This window comes from Sciurus vulgaris (genome assembly GCF_902686455.1).
Source record: "Sciurus vulgaris genome assembly, chromosome: 9".
In the NCBI taxonomy this organism is placed as follows: domain Eukaryota; kingdom Metazoa; phylum Chordata; class Mammalia; order Rodentia; family Sciuridae; genus Sciurus; species Sciurus vulgaris.
In genome coordinates, this window is record NC_136469.1 from 28,141,047 (window position 1) to 28,156,260 (window position 15,214).

At 38.9% G+C, this 15,214-nt stretch overlaps 1 protein-coding gene across 10 annotated transcripts in view; it reads left to right on the forward strand.

The window, feature by feature from the left end:
* Positions 1-15,214, forward strand: part of DCLK2 (doublecortin like kinase 2) — a 155,319-nt gene that overhangs the window by 16,463 nt on the left and 123,642 nt on the right. For all 10 annotated transcript variants that reach the window (XR_013766254.1, XR_013766255.1, XM_079154197.1 and 7 more), the window contains exon 2: positions 12,954-13,288. Coding sequence is in view for 8 of the 10 variants with exons in the window: in XM_079154197.1 (XP_079010323.1) it covers positions 12,954-13,288 (335 nt within the window). In the remaining 2 variants the exon portion in view is untranslated. The remainder of the gene's footprint in view (positions 1-12,953; positions 13,289-15,214) is intronic.

A 15,214-nucleotide genomic window follows, 5' to 3' on the forward strand; every position in this document is an offset into this window, starting at 1 on the left:
ACACTATGAAAGCAGTACTTAGAGGAAAATTTATTTCATGGAGTGCATTCAATAAAAGAAGTAAAAATCAACAAATAAACAACCTAACACTTCAGCTCAAAGCCCTAGAAAAAGAACAGACCAACACCAAAAGTAGTAGAAGACAGGAAATAGTTAAACTCAGAGCTGAAATCAACGAAATTGAAACAAAAGAAACTATACAAAAAATTGACAAAATAAATAGTTGGTTCTTTGAAAAAATAAACAAAATTGATAAACCCTTAGCCACTCTAACAAAGAGAAGACGAGAGAAAACCCAAATCACCAAAATTCGGAATGAACAAGGAAATATCACAACAGACATGATTGAAATACAAAACATAATTAGAAGCTATTTTGAAAATCTATATTCTAACCAAATAGAAAATTTCGAAGACATCAACAGGTTTCTAGAGACATATGAATTGCCTAAATTGAACGAGGAGGACATACACAATTTAAATAGAACAATTTCAAGTAATGAAGTAGAAGAGGTCATCAAAAGCCTACCAACAAAGAAAAGTCCAGGACCAGATGGGTTCTCAGCCGAGTTCTACAAAACCTTTAAAGAAGAGCTCATTCTAATACTTCTCAAAGTATTCCATGAAATAGAAGAGGAGGGTACCCTCCCAAACTCATTCTATGAAACCAATATTACCCTGATACCCAAGCCAGACAGACAAATCGAGGAAAGAAAATTTCACACCAATATCATTAATGAACATTGACACAAAAATTCTCAATAAAATTTTAGCAAATCGCATACAAAAATATATTAAAAAGATAGTGCACCACGATCAAGTGGGTTTTATCCCAGGGATGCAAGGTTGGTTCAACATCCGGAAATCAATAAATGTAATTCACCATATCAATAGACTTAAAGTCAAGAATCACATGATTATTTCAATAGATGCAGAAAAAGCATTTGATAAAATACAACACCCCTTCATGCTCAAAACACTAGAAAAAATAGGGATAGTGGGAACATTCCTTAACATTGTAAAGGCCATCTATGCTAAGCCCATGGATAATATCATTCTAAACGGTGAAAAACTGAAAGCATTCCTCCTAAAATCTGGAACAAGACAGGGATGCCCTCTTTCACCACTCCTATTCAATATCGTTCTTGAGACTCTAGCCAGAGCAATTAGACAGACCAAGGAAATTAAAGGAATACGAATAGGAAAAGAAGAACTCAAACTATCCCTATTTGCGGATGATATGATTATATACTTAGAGGAACCAGGAAATTCCACCGGAAAACTGTTAGAACTCATAAGTGAATTCAGTAAAGTGGCAGGTTACAAGATCAATGCTCATAAATCCAACGCATTTTTATACATAAGTGATGAATCCTCAGAAAGAGAAATTATGAAAACTACCCCATTCACCATAGCATCGAAAAAAAATAAAATACTTGGGAATCAATCTCACAAAAGAGGTGAAAGACCTCTACAATGAGAACTACAGAACACTAAAGAAAGATATTAAAGAAAACCTTAGAAGATGGAAAGATCTTCCATGTTCTTGGATAGGAAGAATTAATATTGTCAAAATGGCCATACTACCAAAAGTGCTATACAAATTCAATGCAATTCCAATTAAAATCCCAATGACGTACCTTACAGAAATAGAGCAAGCAATCATGAAATTCATCTGGAAGAATAAGAAACCCAGAATAGCTAAAGCAATCCTTCGCAGGAAAAATGAAGCAGGGGGTATCGCAATACCCGAACTTCAACTTTATTACAAAGCAATAGTAACAAAGACGGCATGGTACTGGTACCAAAATAGACAGGTAGATCAATGGTACAGAATAGAGGCCACGGACACAAACCCAAATAAATACAACTTTCTAATACTAGACAAAGGCGCCAAAAATATGCAATGGAGAAAAAATAGCCTCTTCAACAAATGGTGCTGGGAGAATTGGAAATCCATGTGCAACAGAATGAAACTAAACCCATATCTCTCACCCTGCACAAAACTCAACTCAAAATGGATTAAGGACCTTGGAATCAGACCAGAGACTCTGCAGATTATAGAAGAAAAAGTAGGTCCCGATCTTCAACATGTCGGCCTAGGACCAGACTTCCTCAACAGGACTCCCATAGCACAAGAAATAAAAGCAAGAATCAATAACTGGGATAGATTCAAACTAAAAAGCTTTCTCTCAGCAAAGGAAACTATCAGCAACGCGAAGAGAGAGCCTACAGAGTGGGAGAAAATCTTTGCCAATCATACTTCGGATAGAGCCACTAATCTCCAGAATCTATAAAGAACTCAAAAAACTCCACACCAACAATACAAATAATCCAATCGACAAATGGGCTAAGGAAATGAACAGACACTTCACAGAAGAAGATCTACAAGCAATCAATAAACATATGAAAAAATGTTCAACATCTCTAGTAATAAGAGAAATGCAAATCAAAACCACCCTAAGATTCCATCTCACCCCAATTAGAATGGCGATTATTAAAAATACAAGCAACAGGTGTTGGCGAGGATGTGGGGAGAAAGGTACACTCATACATTGCTGGTGGGGTTGCAAATTAGTGCAGCCACTCTGGAAAGCAGTGTGGAGATTCCTCAGAAAACTTGGAATGGAACCACCATTTGACCCAGCTATCCCACTCCTTGGCCTATACCCAAAGGACTTAAAATCAGCATACTACAGAGAGACAGCCACATCAATGTTCATAGCTGCTCAATTCACAATAGCCAGACTATGGAACCAACCTAGATGCCCTTCAATTGATGAGTGGATAAAGAAACTGTGGTATATATACACAATGGAATATTACTCAGCCATAAAGAATGACAAAATTATGGCATTTGCAGGCAAATGGATGAAATTGGAGAATATCATGCTAAGTGAGATAAGCCAATCTCAAAAAGCCAAAGGGTGAATGATATCGCTAATAAGTGGAGGATGACACATAAAGGGGGGGAGGGAAGAGTTAATGTTAGGGTTAGAGTTAGGGTTAGGGAGGGGGGCAAGTATGGAGAAAGAAAGTACTGTATAGAGGGTAAAGAGGGGTGGGAGGGGTGGGGGGAAGGGAAAAAATAACAGAATGAATCAAACAACATTACTGTATGTAAATTTATGATTACACAAATGGTATGCCTTTACGCCATGTACAAACAGAGAAACAACATGTATCCCATTTGTTTACAATAAAAAAAAAATAATAAATAAATAAATTTACCAAGAAGGTGAAAGGCTTGTACGTGAAAAACTACAAAACATTGTTTTCTTTCTTTTATCAAGGAAATGGAAAGACGTTCTGTGTTCATGAATTGAAAGACATAATGTTAAAATTTTCACCAAAATGAAGTACAGAGTCAGTACAATCCCTATCAAAATCCCATTAGTCTAGAGAGAGAGGAGCAAAGCTAGAGCCCTCATACGTCCGATTTTAAGATATATTGCAAAGATATGGTAATTAAGACAATGTAATATTGGCATAAAATCAGACAGACCATTGGAACAAAATAGGTATCCAAAGTAGGCATCCAGAAACAAACCCACAAACACACAGCCAAGTGATCTTTAGTAAGAGCGTCGAGAATACACAATAAGGAATGGCAGATTCTTCAACAAATGGCATTGAAAAAACAAACAACAACAAAAAAAAACTGATGCCCACATTCAAAAGAATGAAATTGCACTCTTACACTGTGCAAAAAAAAAAAAAAAAAAAAAAGTTTCAATAGATTGAAAATGTAAATATAAGACCTGAAACTGTAAAACTCCTAGAAGAAAGTAGAGGAAAAACTTCATGTCATTGGGTGTGGCAATAATTTCTTGAATATGACCCCTCCCTCCTGTAAAGCATAAGCAATAAGAGCAAAAACAGACAAGTGGGACCATGTCACACTGAAAAGCTTGTCACAGCGAAGACATGGAGTGAAAGGGCAAAACTACAGAATGGGAGAAAGTCCTTGCAGACCATACATCTGATGGGTGCTTAGTCATCTGACAGGATCTTCACCCATTGAGGAATTGCTGTGAAGTAGCTTTTGAAAACATGTATGTAAATATTCACACACATTCTGTTGATTAAAAGGCACATTGCATTTATTAATCTACAAAATGCCCTGGATGCTTGATATTTTAGTGGTCTGGGAAAAAAATAGTGGAAAAAAATATATTGGTAGGTACTAGGCATTTCTTATTCCTGTTAGCTTTCATAGATACCTGTTTCCTAGGTTTTTTTTGTTTGTGATTTTTTTTTTTTTTTTTTTTTTTTTTTTTTTTTTGGTACTGGGGATCAAACTCAGGGCCTTGTGCTTGTGAGGAAAGCATTCTACCAGCTGAGCTATCTCCCCAGCCCCTGTTTCCTAGGTTTTTATCACTTTTTTTAAGGGGTGCTGGGGATCAAAACCAGGGCCTCGCTCATGCTAAGCATGCACACCCCAACCCCTCCTGTTGCCTTTTTTTGGGGGGCAGGGGGTGCCAGGGATTGAACTCGGACACTGAGCCACATCACCAGCCCTATTTTGTATTTTATTTAGAGACATGGTCTCACTGAGTTGCTTAGCGCCACACTGTTGAGGCTGACTTCAAACTCTCAGTCCTCCTGCCTCAGCCTCCTGAGCCATTGGAATTATAGGCATGCGCCACTGCACCTGGCTCCTATTGCCTTTTGACAATCCGACATGACCTAAGAGTGTCTCAGACCATGTAGGAGCTTCTCTAAGAGCTAGACCTGGAGCCTCCCAAGATCATTCTGTGTAAGTAACTGTACTGTGCACGCAGTTTAACTAGAAACAGTGCAAATCCTAATTGTGAACGTTTGCCTTGGAAATAATGAAATTTCATCATTACTCTGATGAACATTTGTTTCATTTTGATGCTAAGGGCCTGGTACATGTTAGGCAAGTGCTGTACCACTGTGCTGCATCCCCAGCCTGACAAATACCATTTTAGAGCTTGTCGTGTGCCAGGTGATAGTAATATGAAGAAGGTACAGTCTTTTGAAGGAACTTCCAGTCTAGGTTGTGGCTTTGTAACCAGAGATTGTTTTCAAAGTCGCCTGTGAAGCTAAAAAACCTTGCCCACATGTTCAGGTCTCAACTTCCAGTGATTCTGTTTCAGTTGAACTGGGGTGAGGCTTGGGCATCTATGCTTATGCTGCAGAATCGGCTGCCTTTTTTAAAGAAATTCTCCATTAAGAACTGCTAGGAGACAAAGAATGGCTCGTATACTTTGTTATTTTAGTCATAGATAAAAAATGCTAATGAGAAATTAATATATTGTAAGCTCATTGTACAGAAGGACCCTCTAAGAGTGTGATATTGAAATTTTTATTTTAAATTATGAGATAAAACATATACACAGTTCATAAAACAAATGCATAGCCCAGTGAATGAACACTTTTGTGATTACCAACCATGACAAGAAATAGAATTTTGCTGGCATCTGAGAAACTCCTCCTGTGTCCCTTCCCAGTTACAACTCTTTTCTCCCCCAAAATAACAGAAGCCTGACTCTTGCTTTTCTTTATATTTTTACCACTTGTGAAGGCATCCCCAGTCAGCATATAGTTTTTTGTTTTGAATTCTATAGAAATAGCATATCACTGAATGTATTCATTTGTCACTTTTTGCTCACCATTGTTCTGTTAATCAGCTTTCTGTTGCTACAACAAAATACCTGAGACAATCAATTTATAAGGAGTAAAGGTTTATTTCACTCAATTTTGGAGGTTTCAGTCCTTGGTTGATTGGCTTCTTTTGGACCTCTGGGGAGGCAGTGCATCCTGGTGGAGAGTCATGGTGGATGGAGCAAAGCTGCTCACGTCATGGTGGCTGGGAAGTAAGAGAGAAAGGGGAAGGGTTCCAGTACCCCCTTCAAGGGCATACTACCAATGACCAGAAGGCCTCCCAGTAGGCCCCACCTCTTAAAGGTTCCACTACCTCCCAATAGTGCCAAGCTGGGAACTAAGCCTTGAACTCATGGACCTTTGGGGGACATTCTAGATCCAAATTTTAGCAGTTGTTTATAAAATTCATTCAAGTTGTTGCATATAACTTTCATTTGTTTGTTTTCATTACTATATGGTAGTCCATTAAATGACCACATACTCCTCCATATACATACATATATACACATATATCTATGTATATATGAATGTATGTCAGTCTCCTTTCTCCTCCTGTTAGACATACAGATTGACTGTCATTGGTTGTTAAGTACTTCTGTAAATGTGTGTATGTATTATGCCAATGTGCATGAATTTCTCCAGGTTTTTTTCCTTGAGCAAATTCTGGGTCATAGGATATGTGTGTTGGTGACTAAGTACTAGATAATGCCAACCTGCTTTGCCTAAGTGATTGAATCAATTTAAAATCCAGTGTATGATAGTTCCTATTGCTTTATCTCCTTGCCAGTGACAGTAAATTTTGATGGTTAGTTAAAACAAACAAACAAAAAACAGTTTAGAAAAAAGAGTACGAAGCTTACATGGAATAAATAGGAAGGAATAGGGATAAGAGGGTTTGATAAGTTGGGAAGAAAATTTCAGATACATCAGTATGACACTGCTGTGGTTCGTCCCCACCAAAACTCACGTGAGGCTTCATTCCCCAGTGCATTTGAGAGAGATGGTCAGGTCATGAGGCACTACCCTCAGAGGAGATCCCAATGGTACACCTATTATCTCAACCACTTGGGAGTCTACGGTAGGAGGACCACAAAGTTTGAGGCCAACCTGGGCAACATGGTGTGACCCTGTCTCAAAATAAAATGTAAAAAAGGTTGAGCATGTAATGCTTCTCTAGCATGTGTGAATCCTTGGGTTCACTTTTCAATACCACCAAAAATAGTGGGGGCAGGGGGAGCTCTGACCATGTGATGCCATCTGCCCTGTTGTGACAAAGCCATGAGGTCCTCCCCAGAGGCCAACTGGTTTGGGCCACCCCGTGTTGGATTTTCAGCCTCCCAAAATATGAGCCAGATAAACCTTTTTTTTTTCTTTAAGAAGTTCTCAACCTCAAGTATCTTGTCATAGCAACCCACAATGGACTACAAGAGACACTAATTTAGGAATCTGTGGGAAGCGGTGGGAGATAAGGCTGGAAGTATGGGATGTGCTGAAGAGTTTGGTCTTTATTCTAAGGGCAGCGGCAAGATGAAGGACATCAGATCTACATTTTTAAAACTTGCTATGACAGCTTTGTGGAAGATGCATAGATGAGGCCTGGGTACAGGAAAAGAGTAAAGTGACTTGATTTCAGCAGGTGTTTTTACCAAAGTCAACAAGTTTGCCATTCTATTGAATGTGGGGAAAGGAAGTAGAGAAGTGGGAATCTCGGATTCTGCTTCAGTGACTGTATAGATGGTGATTTCGTTCAGTAAGCTGGGGATTCAGAAAAGGAGTTTGAGATCAGGGTGGCAATGAGCATGAAGTTAGTTTAGGCAAAGTAGCATGTGACATACCCATAGATGACCTGGATAGAGACGTTTTATGATTTGAACTCGAGAGAGAAAGGTCGAGGCAGGAGATGCCTTCATTATTTGAGTCTTCAGAATACAGGTGACCACTGAAGCCTGGGTCTGGATGCAACAGCCATGAGGGGTGCCTGGAGGGGTGAAGACGAAGCACACTGTGCAGGTGTGACCGTAGGGTAGAGAATATACTGAAGGAAACTGGATCACAGACAGGGAGTCAAGCCTGGTGTCCAGTGCTCTTAGAAGATACCAGATCAAGTTAGGACATGCTTTGCGTATGGCGGTCAGGAGGGAACTGCTTGGGGATCAGGTGAGCACTATTGCAGCCAGATGCTGCTGTGGTTTAAGAACCATTTCCATGGATGGAAATGGGGACAAAGTGGGAAATTGAGGTAAGTGCCAGTCTTTCCTGGGCAGTGCAGGCAAGCCAAAAGCACATCGGGCAGAGTGGGATGAGCTGAGAGGGGGGAGGGTTGCTTTGTTTAAGGTGAGAAATGCTTCTACCATCTGGTAGGGAGGGCTGTCTAGCTAGGGGGAGAAGAATGGCCCCAAAGCCTCTCAGTATGAGGGGAGGGTCCTCCTAAAAAGGAGGAGAGCATCCCCATCACTGAGGGGGGGGAGGGGGTGGGATGAGTTGGCACAGATGGAAATGGTAAGGAGGAGGATTTTCAGAGAGCAAGAAATTGGAGAAATTGTAGCTTTTAATAGCCTCTTGCCTCTTCAATAGGAAGCTCATTTGGTTGAGTAAGGATGAAAGTTAATAGCCTCCTACACGAATATCAAGGTTGTATTACATAACTGTAGAAGGTTTGTCAATGTGCTAAATACGGAGTAGTGCAGGGTGTCTTTGAATGGATGTCAATGGTAAGAAGCCATAGCCATACCACTGGAGGGAGTCTTTTTTTTTTTTTTTTTTAATGGTACTGGGGATTGGGTGCTCTACTACAGAGTTACATTCCCAGCCCTTTTCATTTTTGTTTTTGAGACAGGGTCTCCCTAAGTTACTTAGGGTTTCACTGAGTTGCTGAGGCTGGCCTCAAACTTGTAATCCTCCTGCCTCAACCTCCCAAGTTGCTGGAATTCCAGGCATGCATCATGGTGCTTGGCACTGGAGGAAATCTTAAAGGATATTGAAGAAAGACTTTCTGTTCTGTACCATATTTGAAAATATCTAGGTTACATAGACATTTTACACTTCTATTTGTCCTCTTTCAGTACAGAAAGAAAACCCTCTGTATAGAGTATTTTCATGATCAAAATTTGTAAAATGATTTCTCCCCAATCTCTTAGGCAAAAAAGGAGAGGGAGAGTGAAAACATGTATATGTGTATCTTAATTCTCTTCAGCCAACATGTGTATGGTCAGCAAGTTGGGTTTATCACTCTTTGCAGTGAGCAATTTGTGTGTTAGAAGACACCATGGGAAGAGGGTGTTAGACCTCTTGTGGGATTTAGGCCTGGCTTTGGTAACTTTAGGACGGGTCTGAGAAAGCAGGGTCAGGATCAGGATCATGGTGTGATTGGATATCTACACATCTTATTTGTAGTGCAGGCAGACTAGGCCGAGGCAGAAGCTAGAAGTGGCGTCACTCCTTCAGTGGGAGAAGGGATGTTTGGTGTTGTGGGTTGCCTGGGGACCTTGTTTTTGCACCACTTTGTCTTAGTCACACAGTAACTCATTTGAATGCAGATATTCTGTGAGACGATGCCAAGGAATAAAATGGCCTGTGCCATTCCAGTTTGTGGTAGCAAACAATAAAAATATAATACATTATAATATATATCACATAAAATTTGTCTAACTGTGAAAGGTCAGTTCCTGATGTCAGTTCCTGCTTCATTTTTCATTTTATATATATATAAAAATATACATATTTATATATATACAAATTACAATTCACTTGTATCTTAGCCTATCTCTAATTTTTAATCGTATTCATGTTTTGGTGAGTGTGTTGAAACGTGTTGGCAAAGACTAAAATTCTCCGGTAGAGCGCTGCGGTCTAGCTGTAGCTGGAGCCGGTCTCCCAGAGGTTCCCGCGTCAGATGCTTGCTCTTCACTGTGGCCATATTAAGAGGTGGGGGGGCAGAGTGAAGGTGGTGAGGTCACTGGGGGCACCACCTTCAGAAGAGGTTAATGTTGGATTTGTGGGGTTAAGTCCTAAGAGAATGAGTTCTTATAAAAGAAAACAAGACTGACTGGTTCCAGGTCTATGGTTTTCTTGCTTGCCATGCGATCTCTTCCACATGTACTGCCAGCATTGTGATGCCATCTGTCATGAGGCCCCCACCATAGCTGAGCAGAGCTGGTGCCATGTTCTTGGACCTTCAGAAATAGGAGCTAAATAAAACCTTTCTTCATAAAGTCCCCTGCCTCAAGTATTTTGTTATAGCAGTGGAAAATGGACTAATATATAATGTTTTATCAGTCTGTCAAGACTCGTCACTTTAGGATGTACTTTTTCAGCTGTGTAAGTAGCATAAAAATCTAATGCCATTTGGAAAACTTCACACTTCTGGGGAATGAGCAGAAAACAGAAGATTCTTGCTTTGATCCAGGTAGGACCGAGTGGTAGGCAGAGGTCAGAGAGGAGGAGCATTTTGAGGACTATTTAGAAGGTAGAGTGGACAGAATGTGATGTCAGAACATAGTAGGGAGGGAAGCCAGAGGTGGGAAGGATGACAGCTGGGTGTCCAGCTGAGTCGTCTGAGTAGGAATGATGCTCACCAGGCTGGGAGGAAGCGGAGAGCCACAGTTGGCAGGGGAGGAATGAATCTTCAAGAATTCCTATAGTACCATGAACGTGGGAGGGGGGTGGACTGATTACTGTGTGTGTGTGTTGCTGGGGATTGAACCCAGGGCCTTGTGCATGTGAGGCAAGCACTCTACCAACTGAGCTATATTCCCAGCCCCTGGACTGATGACTTCTAATCAATTTTATGGGTGCCTGGTATCTAACAATGTTCATTTATTCCATTCACATTTACTTATTATTCATCAACATCTTAACTTTTTTTGTCAGCATATTCTCTCCCTGTAGGCAAATCTATGTCGTTGGCAAAATTATGCTCAGAAGATTGCTTGAACTAGGTAGGGACATAAGGGAAGTTGGTTTAGTTCTCCTGGTGGCTGTTGTTGTAACGACAACTGTACCTTAGGAATTTATGTGCCATTATACAAAAGCACAGGACTGGCCCGGATGCCATGCCCTGACCCTGAAAAGCATGAGAGTTGGTGTGTGGTAGGCACTCAGTGCACATTGTGAGGCGTCTGGGCTTAACAGAAGAGCTGTTTGCGTCTGCTATGGTGCAGGAAGTGGTGAGGGTGTATTTTTTGGGTGTTGGCCACCTAATTTTACAATGTATTATTAAGCTGGCCTGTAAGTTTTTTAACTGATTCTTTAGTTACACATAACATTAGGATACACTTTGACATAATCACAAAAGCGTGAAATATGATTTGTTCATATTCACTCCTCATCTCTTCTCCCTCCCTGTAACAGAAGTAACATGGGAAGACAATGGAGAGGGAAGGGTTCGCATTTATCCAGAGCCGTGCACAGTGAAAGGGTTTCCTTTACCTGTTTTAATTCTGAACCCACATAAGGAAACTGAATTCAGAAACATTTAAAAATCAGCTCTCCAGATTGACATGTCAGCTGTGCAGGAACTAGTTGATCAAGGAAATTTGATATATTGAATTTGTTCTCGTTTTGTTTCACTTTACCACTGTGTTTTCTCTTTAAAAATTGGAAAACACTTTACCCCAGCTGAATGACTTCTCCCTGCTCTTGAAAAGAGAAATTGCTAAGATTCCTTTTATTTTTCCATCTTATATTTCGTATCAAGAACATACAGTGAAATTTTTATCCTATATAAAGTAGTAAGAGAAGAGTTTCCCCCTGCCCAGTATTAGGGATTGAGCCCAGGGCCTGCACATGCTAGGCCAGCACTGTCACTGAGCTCCATCGCCAGGCCTGGTCAGAGCTGTTTGATGTCCCAGTTTTTCCACATTAATGCATACATGTGATAGAGTTTTATTAAGTGATCCCTATTTTTAAAATTATATGCCATTTGCTCAGATGATCATACTGTGAAAAAATAATTTAAATGACTCTGTAGAGGTGAAAAATCTTTAAATGGTGGAGGTTGGACTAAATTTCAGATTAGTGGTATAGAAATGTTAAGTCCCATGATTGGTTCCCTAGTTATCTTGGGCAGTGTCATAATTATACCTTTAAATAAAAGACATTGCTTTTCTTTTTAAATCTTCCTCATATGCCTGATCTGTTACTGAATTATTCATGTGCCTTTGGGAGTTTCTAAAGTTCTCCATTAATCAGGATTTTAAGAACATTATGATAATAGTTAAATATGATACTGATACTAATAGGTTTTCCTCAGGAATTCTTTCACTATTTTGGTTTTTGTTTTAAGCATTCATAACATTTAAGGCTCATATAAAATTAAGAGTGAGTCTACTAATACTTAATATGTGAAAAATAATGAATTATTTTAAAATTATATCTTGGAGAAAATCTTATTATATTTAATCTTCTTGTGTGTCAAAAAGTCAAGACTCAAAACACTGATTTTTCGAGTTTCCTAAAAGAAAAATTATGGCATCTTGATATACAATTTTGGACATTTTGAAAATTTAAAAATTAGTAAACACTGATAAACCAACTGACAAGTAGAATGACATTTGTGTTATACTTAATAGATTTAAGCAGAAGTTTTCATAAAGAACATATCATTTTGACTACTTAGTAGTCTCTTCTATTTAAGTAGGTATGGAAAAGGTTGTCTATTTAAACTTACAAGTTATTTTAAATTTATATTCCTAAGAACATATATATATATATGAGATGTTTCTTTGAGCTGCAAAAAGTTTTCCTTCAGTTTTGTGATGCTTCACTAATAAATGATCCTATAATTATTTAATTATTTAGTCAGCTGTGTGTAGACGTAGTGATTGCCATTTGGACTGAAATCTATAATTGGAAGAAAGAAAATAGTTTTTATTTATTGGAACATTATTTTGTGATATTTCTACCAGAACGAGATTTAAAACAGTAAGAAGCTAGTTAACAGGCTCTGGAAACTAGGAAATGCTTTAGAATTCAGCCAGGTGAACTGTTTCACCTTGCAGGTAATGATACTGAGAGTCAAAGTGTGCAGAAATGAATGATCCAAGGCGACACGTTTGGTCCAGATAATAGATCTCACTCTGACTTCTTGGACTAGTGCTTTTCACTGTCCAATCCACCTTGATTCTCTGAAAGCTGATCAGATACCCTTGAAACAAAAGCGGGTGGGAGAGTGCCCAAGGAAGAGGGTGTGGCACATGCCCTGTGGTGAACCTAAGCTCAGGAGTTCAGCTCACGGGTTTCCAGCACCTGTTCCTCACATCCACCCCCTCAATTTGCCTGTGGTGGGGATAATCGGTGCTAATGAAATTAATTTTTGCTTTTTAGGTGAGAGTTACGTGTGTGCATCCAACGAACCTTTTCGTAAAGTCGATTACACCAAAAATGTTAATCCGAACTGGTCTGTGAACATCAAAGGTGGGACGTCCCGTACCTTGGCCACCACTGCCTCTGTGAAAAGTGAAGTCAAAGAAAGTAAAGATTTCATCAAACCCAAGTTAGTGACCGTGATTCGAAGCGGAGTGAAGCCTAGAAAAGCCGTGCGGATCCTTCTGAATAAAAAGACTGCTCATTCCTTTGAACAGGTCTTGACTGATATCACCGAAGCCATTAAGCTAGACTCAGGAGTGGTCAAGAGACTCTGCACCCTGGATGGAAAGCAGGTGAGACGCTTCCTGCCTCCACTTTTCTTTCAAACTCCCTATACCTTGTCAGTTTTATATTCAACAACAAAAATGGAGTACTCCGCTGGAAATAATTTTAGTAGTCCTGCTCGTATGTATTTGTTCACGTCCATATGTGTAAGTGGCTCACAGCTCTCTGGGTATCTCAAATGTGCCTAAAGAAAACTCCCGCATATGCTGCTTCTGGCTGGTGGAAAGGAAAATGTAGCTTTCTGAGGTGTAAGTTGAGGAAGGGATTCTGTGAATAACAACTGTTCTTTAGTAAAGTCCTGTTGGCTTGTGTGTCAAAGAAGTTGAAACTGAAGGTAATTAACATATTGATAAAAGCCTCTTCTGGGGCTGGGGTTGTGGCTCAGTGATAATGTGCCCTCTTTAGCATGTGTGAGGCACCACATAAAAATAAATAAAATAAAGGCATTTTGTCCATCTCCAACTAAAAAATATATTTTTTAAAAGTCTCATTTTTAAAAAAATTTTTAGTTGTCGATGGACTTTTTATTTGTTTATATGTCGTGCTGAGAATTCAGTGCCTTACACATGCCAGGCAGGTGTGCTACCACTGAGCTACAACCCCAGCCCTGAAAAGCATCTTCTCCTATATGTTTAGCAGAGAAAATGCATTACAAATGAAGGTACTTTTATAGGGAATGTTCATAAGTTTCATAGGAAACAATGGAGGCAATTTCTTTTCGGAAAAAAGAACACTAATTGCCCAGGAAAATACAAGTCAAATTGTGTTAACGATTTATCAGGGAATCTAATGAACTAAAAAACCTGGGCATATTGGGAGGACACGTGAATAATAGTTTCACAAATGTTGCACTTTGCCACAAACTGATTTATCTTTTCTAAAAAAAATTGTGGCTTCCCCAATTTCCATAAAGTTAAATACTTTGTATGTACATTGTTACAAACATATTTACATATTATATACATTATATGAAAAATTATAATTTTCAATGTATTCAGTTTGTCTTTCCCCAACTTTTGTGTTTTTAAGTGTTTTGCTCTTATAATGCTAAGAATATATATAAAATAAAATAATGTAAAACACTGCAGCAGTATCTTCCAGAAAAACACAATTAAAATTGTTTCTGATCTTCTAAGACCAGCTCTAGTCAGTAGGCTGTCTTCTGCAACATTAACAAAATTTTAAAAATAGATTCTGGGGGCTGAGGGTGTGGCTCAGTGGTAGAGCACATGCCTAGCATGTGTGAGACCTTGGGTTTAATCCCAGGCACCAAAAATAAATAAATAAATAGGTTTTGAAGGTGACCGAATATGGTATGATTAGAATGCTCTAATTTATTAGTGTTTATAAGGTATATATTTCATAGCAGCTGACTCCAAATAAGTCCACAGTATTAATGAAAATGGATACTTTGTAAGATGGAGTTAAAGCACAATAGGACACACAGTGCCTCAAGATTCACTTAACATGTAAGTGAAAATAAGTTAGGCCACAGGAATAAAAAGGTGATACAATAAATGAGATAGTTCTTGGTTGGCACAAGGAAGATAGGAAGCAGAGACAAATATTTAAAATATCTACCCAAAAGGAGAATGAAAACCAAATTATACCAAATTGGAAAAAAAAAAAAAGGCATGTAAATAGTAATTGCAGATGAGCTTTTAAATAAGAAAACTCAAATTTGGAAATCTCAATGAATAACATTCAGGGAAAATATAATGAAGTTGAACATCTGATTCAAGTAACCATTAAAATGATAATAGTTATACAGAAAATTATCTTCAAAGACTCCAGACTACAAATGTAAAAATGTTAATTGAAGCACAAGTAACTCAAAACCATCATCGTCTTCGGAACGAAGCAGTGGGATGAGGAGGAGGATGTCAGCAGCTACAGGTTATGTTCTGTTTATTAAGGAACCTCTTCATATTGAG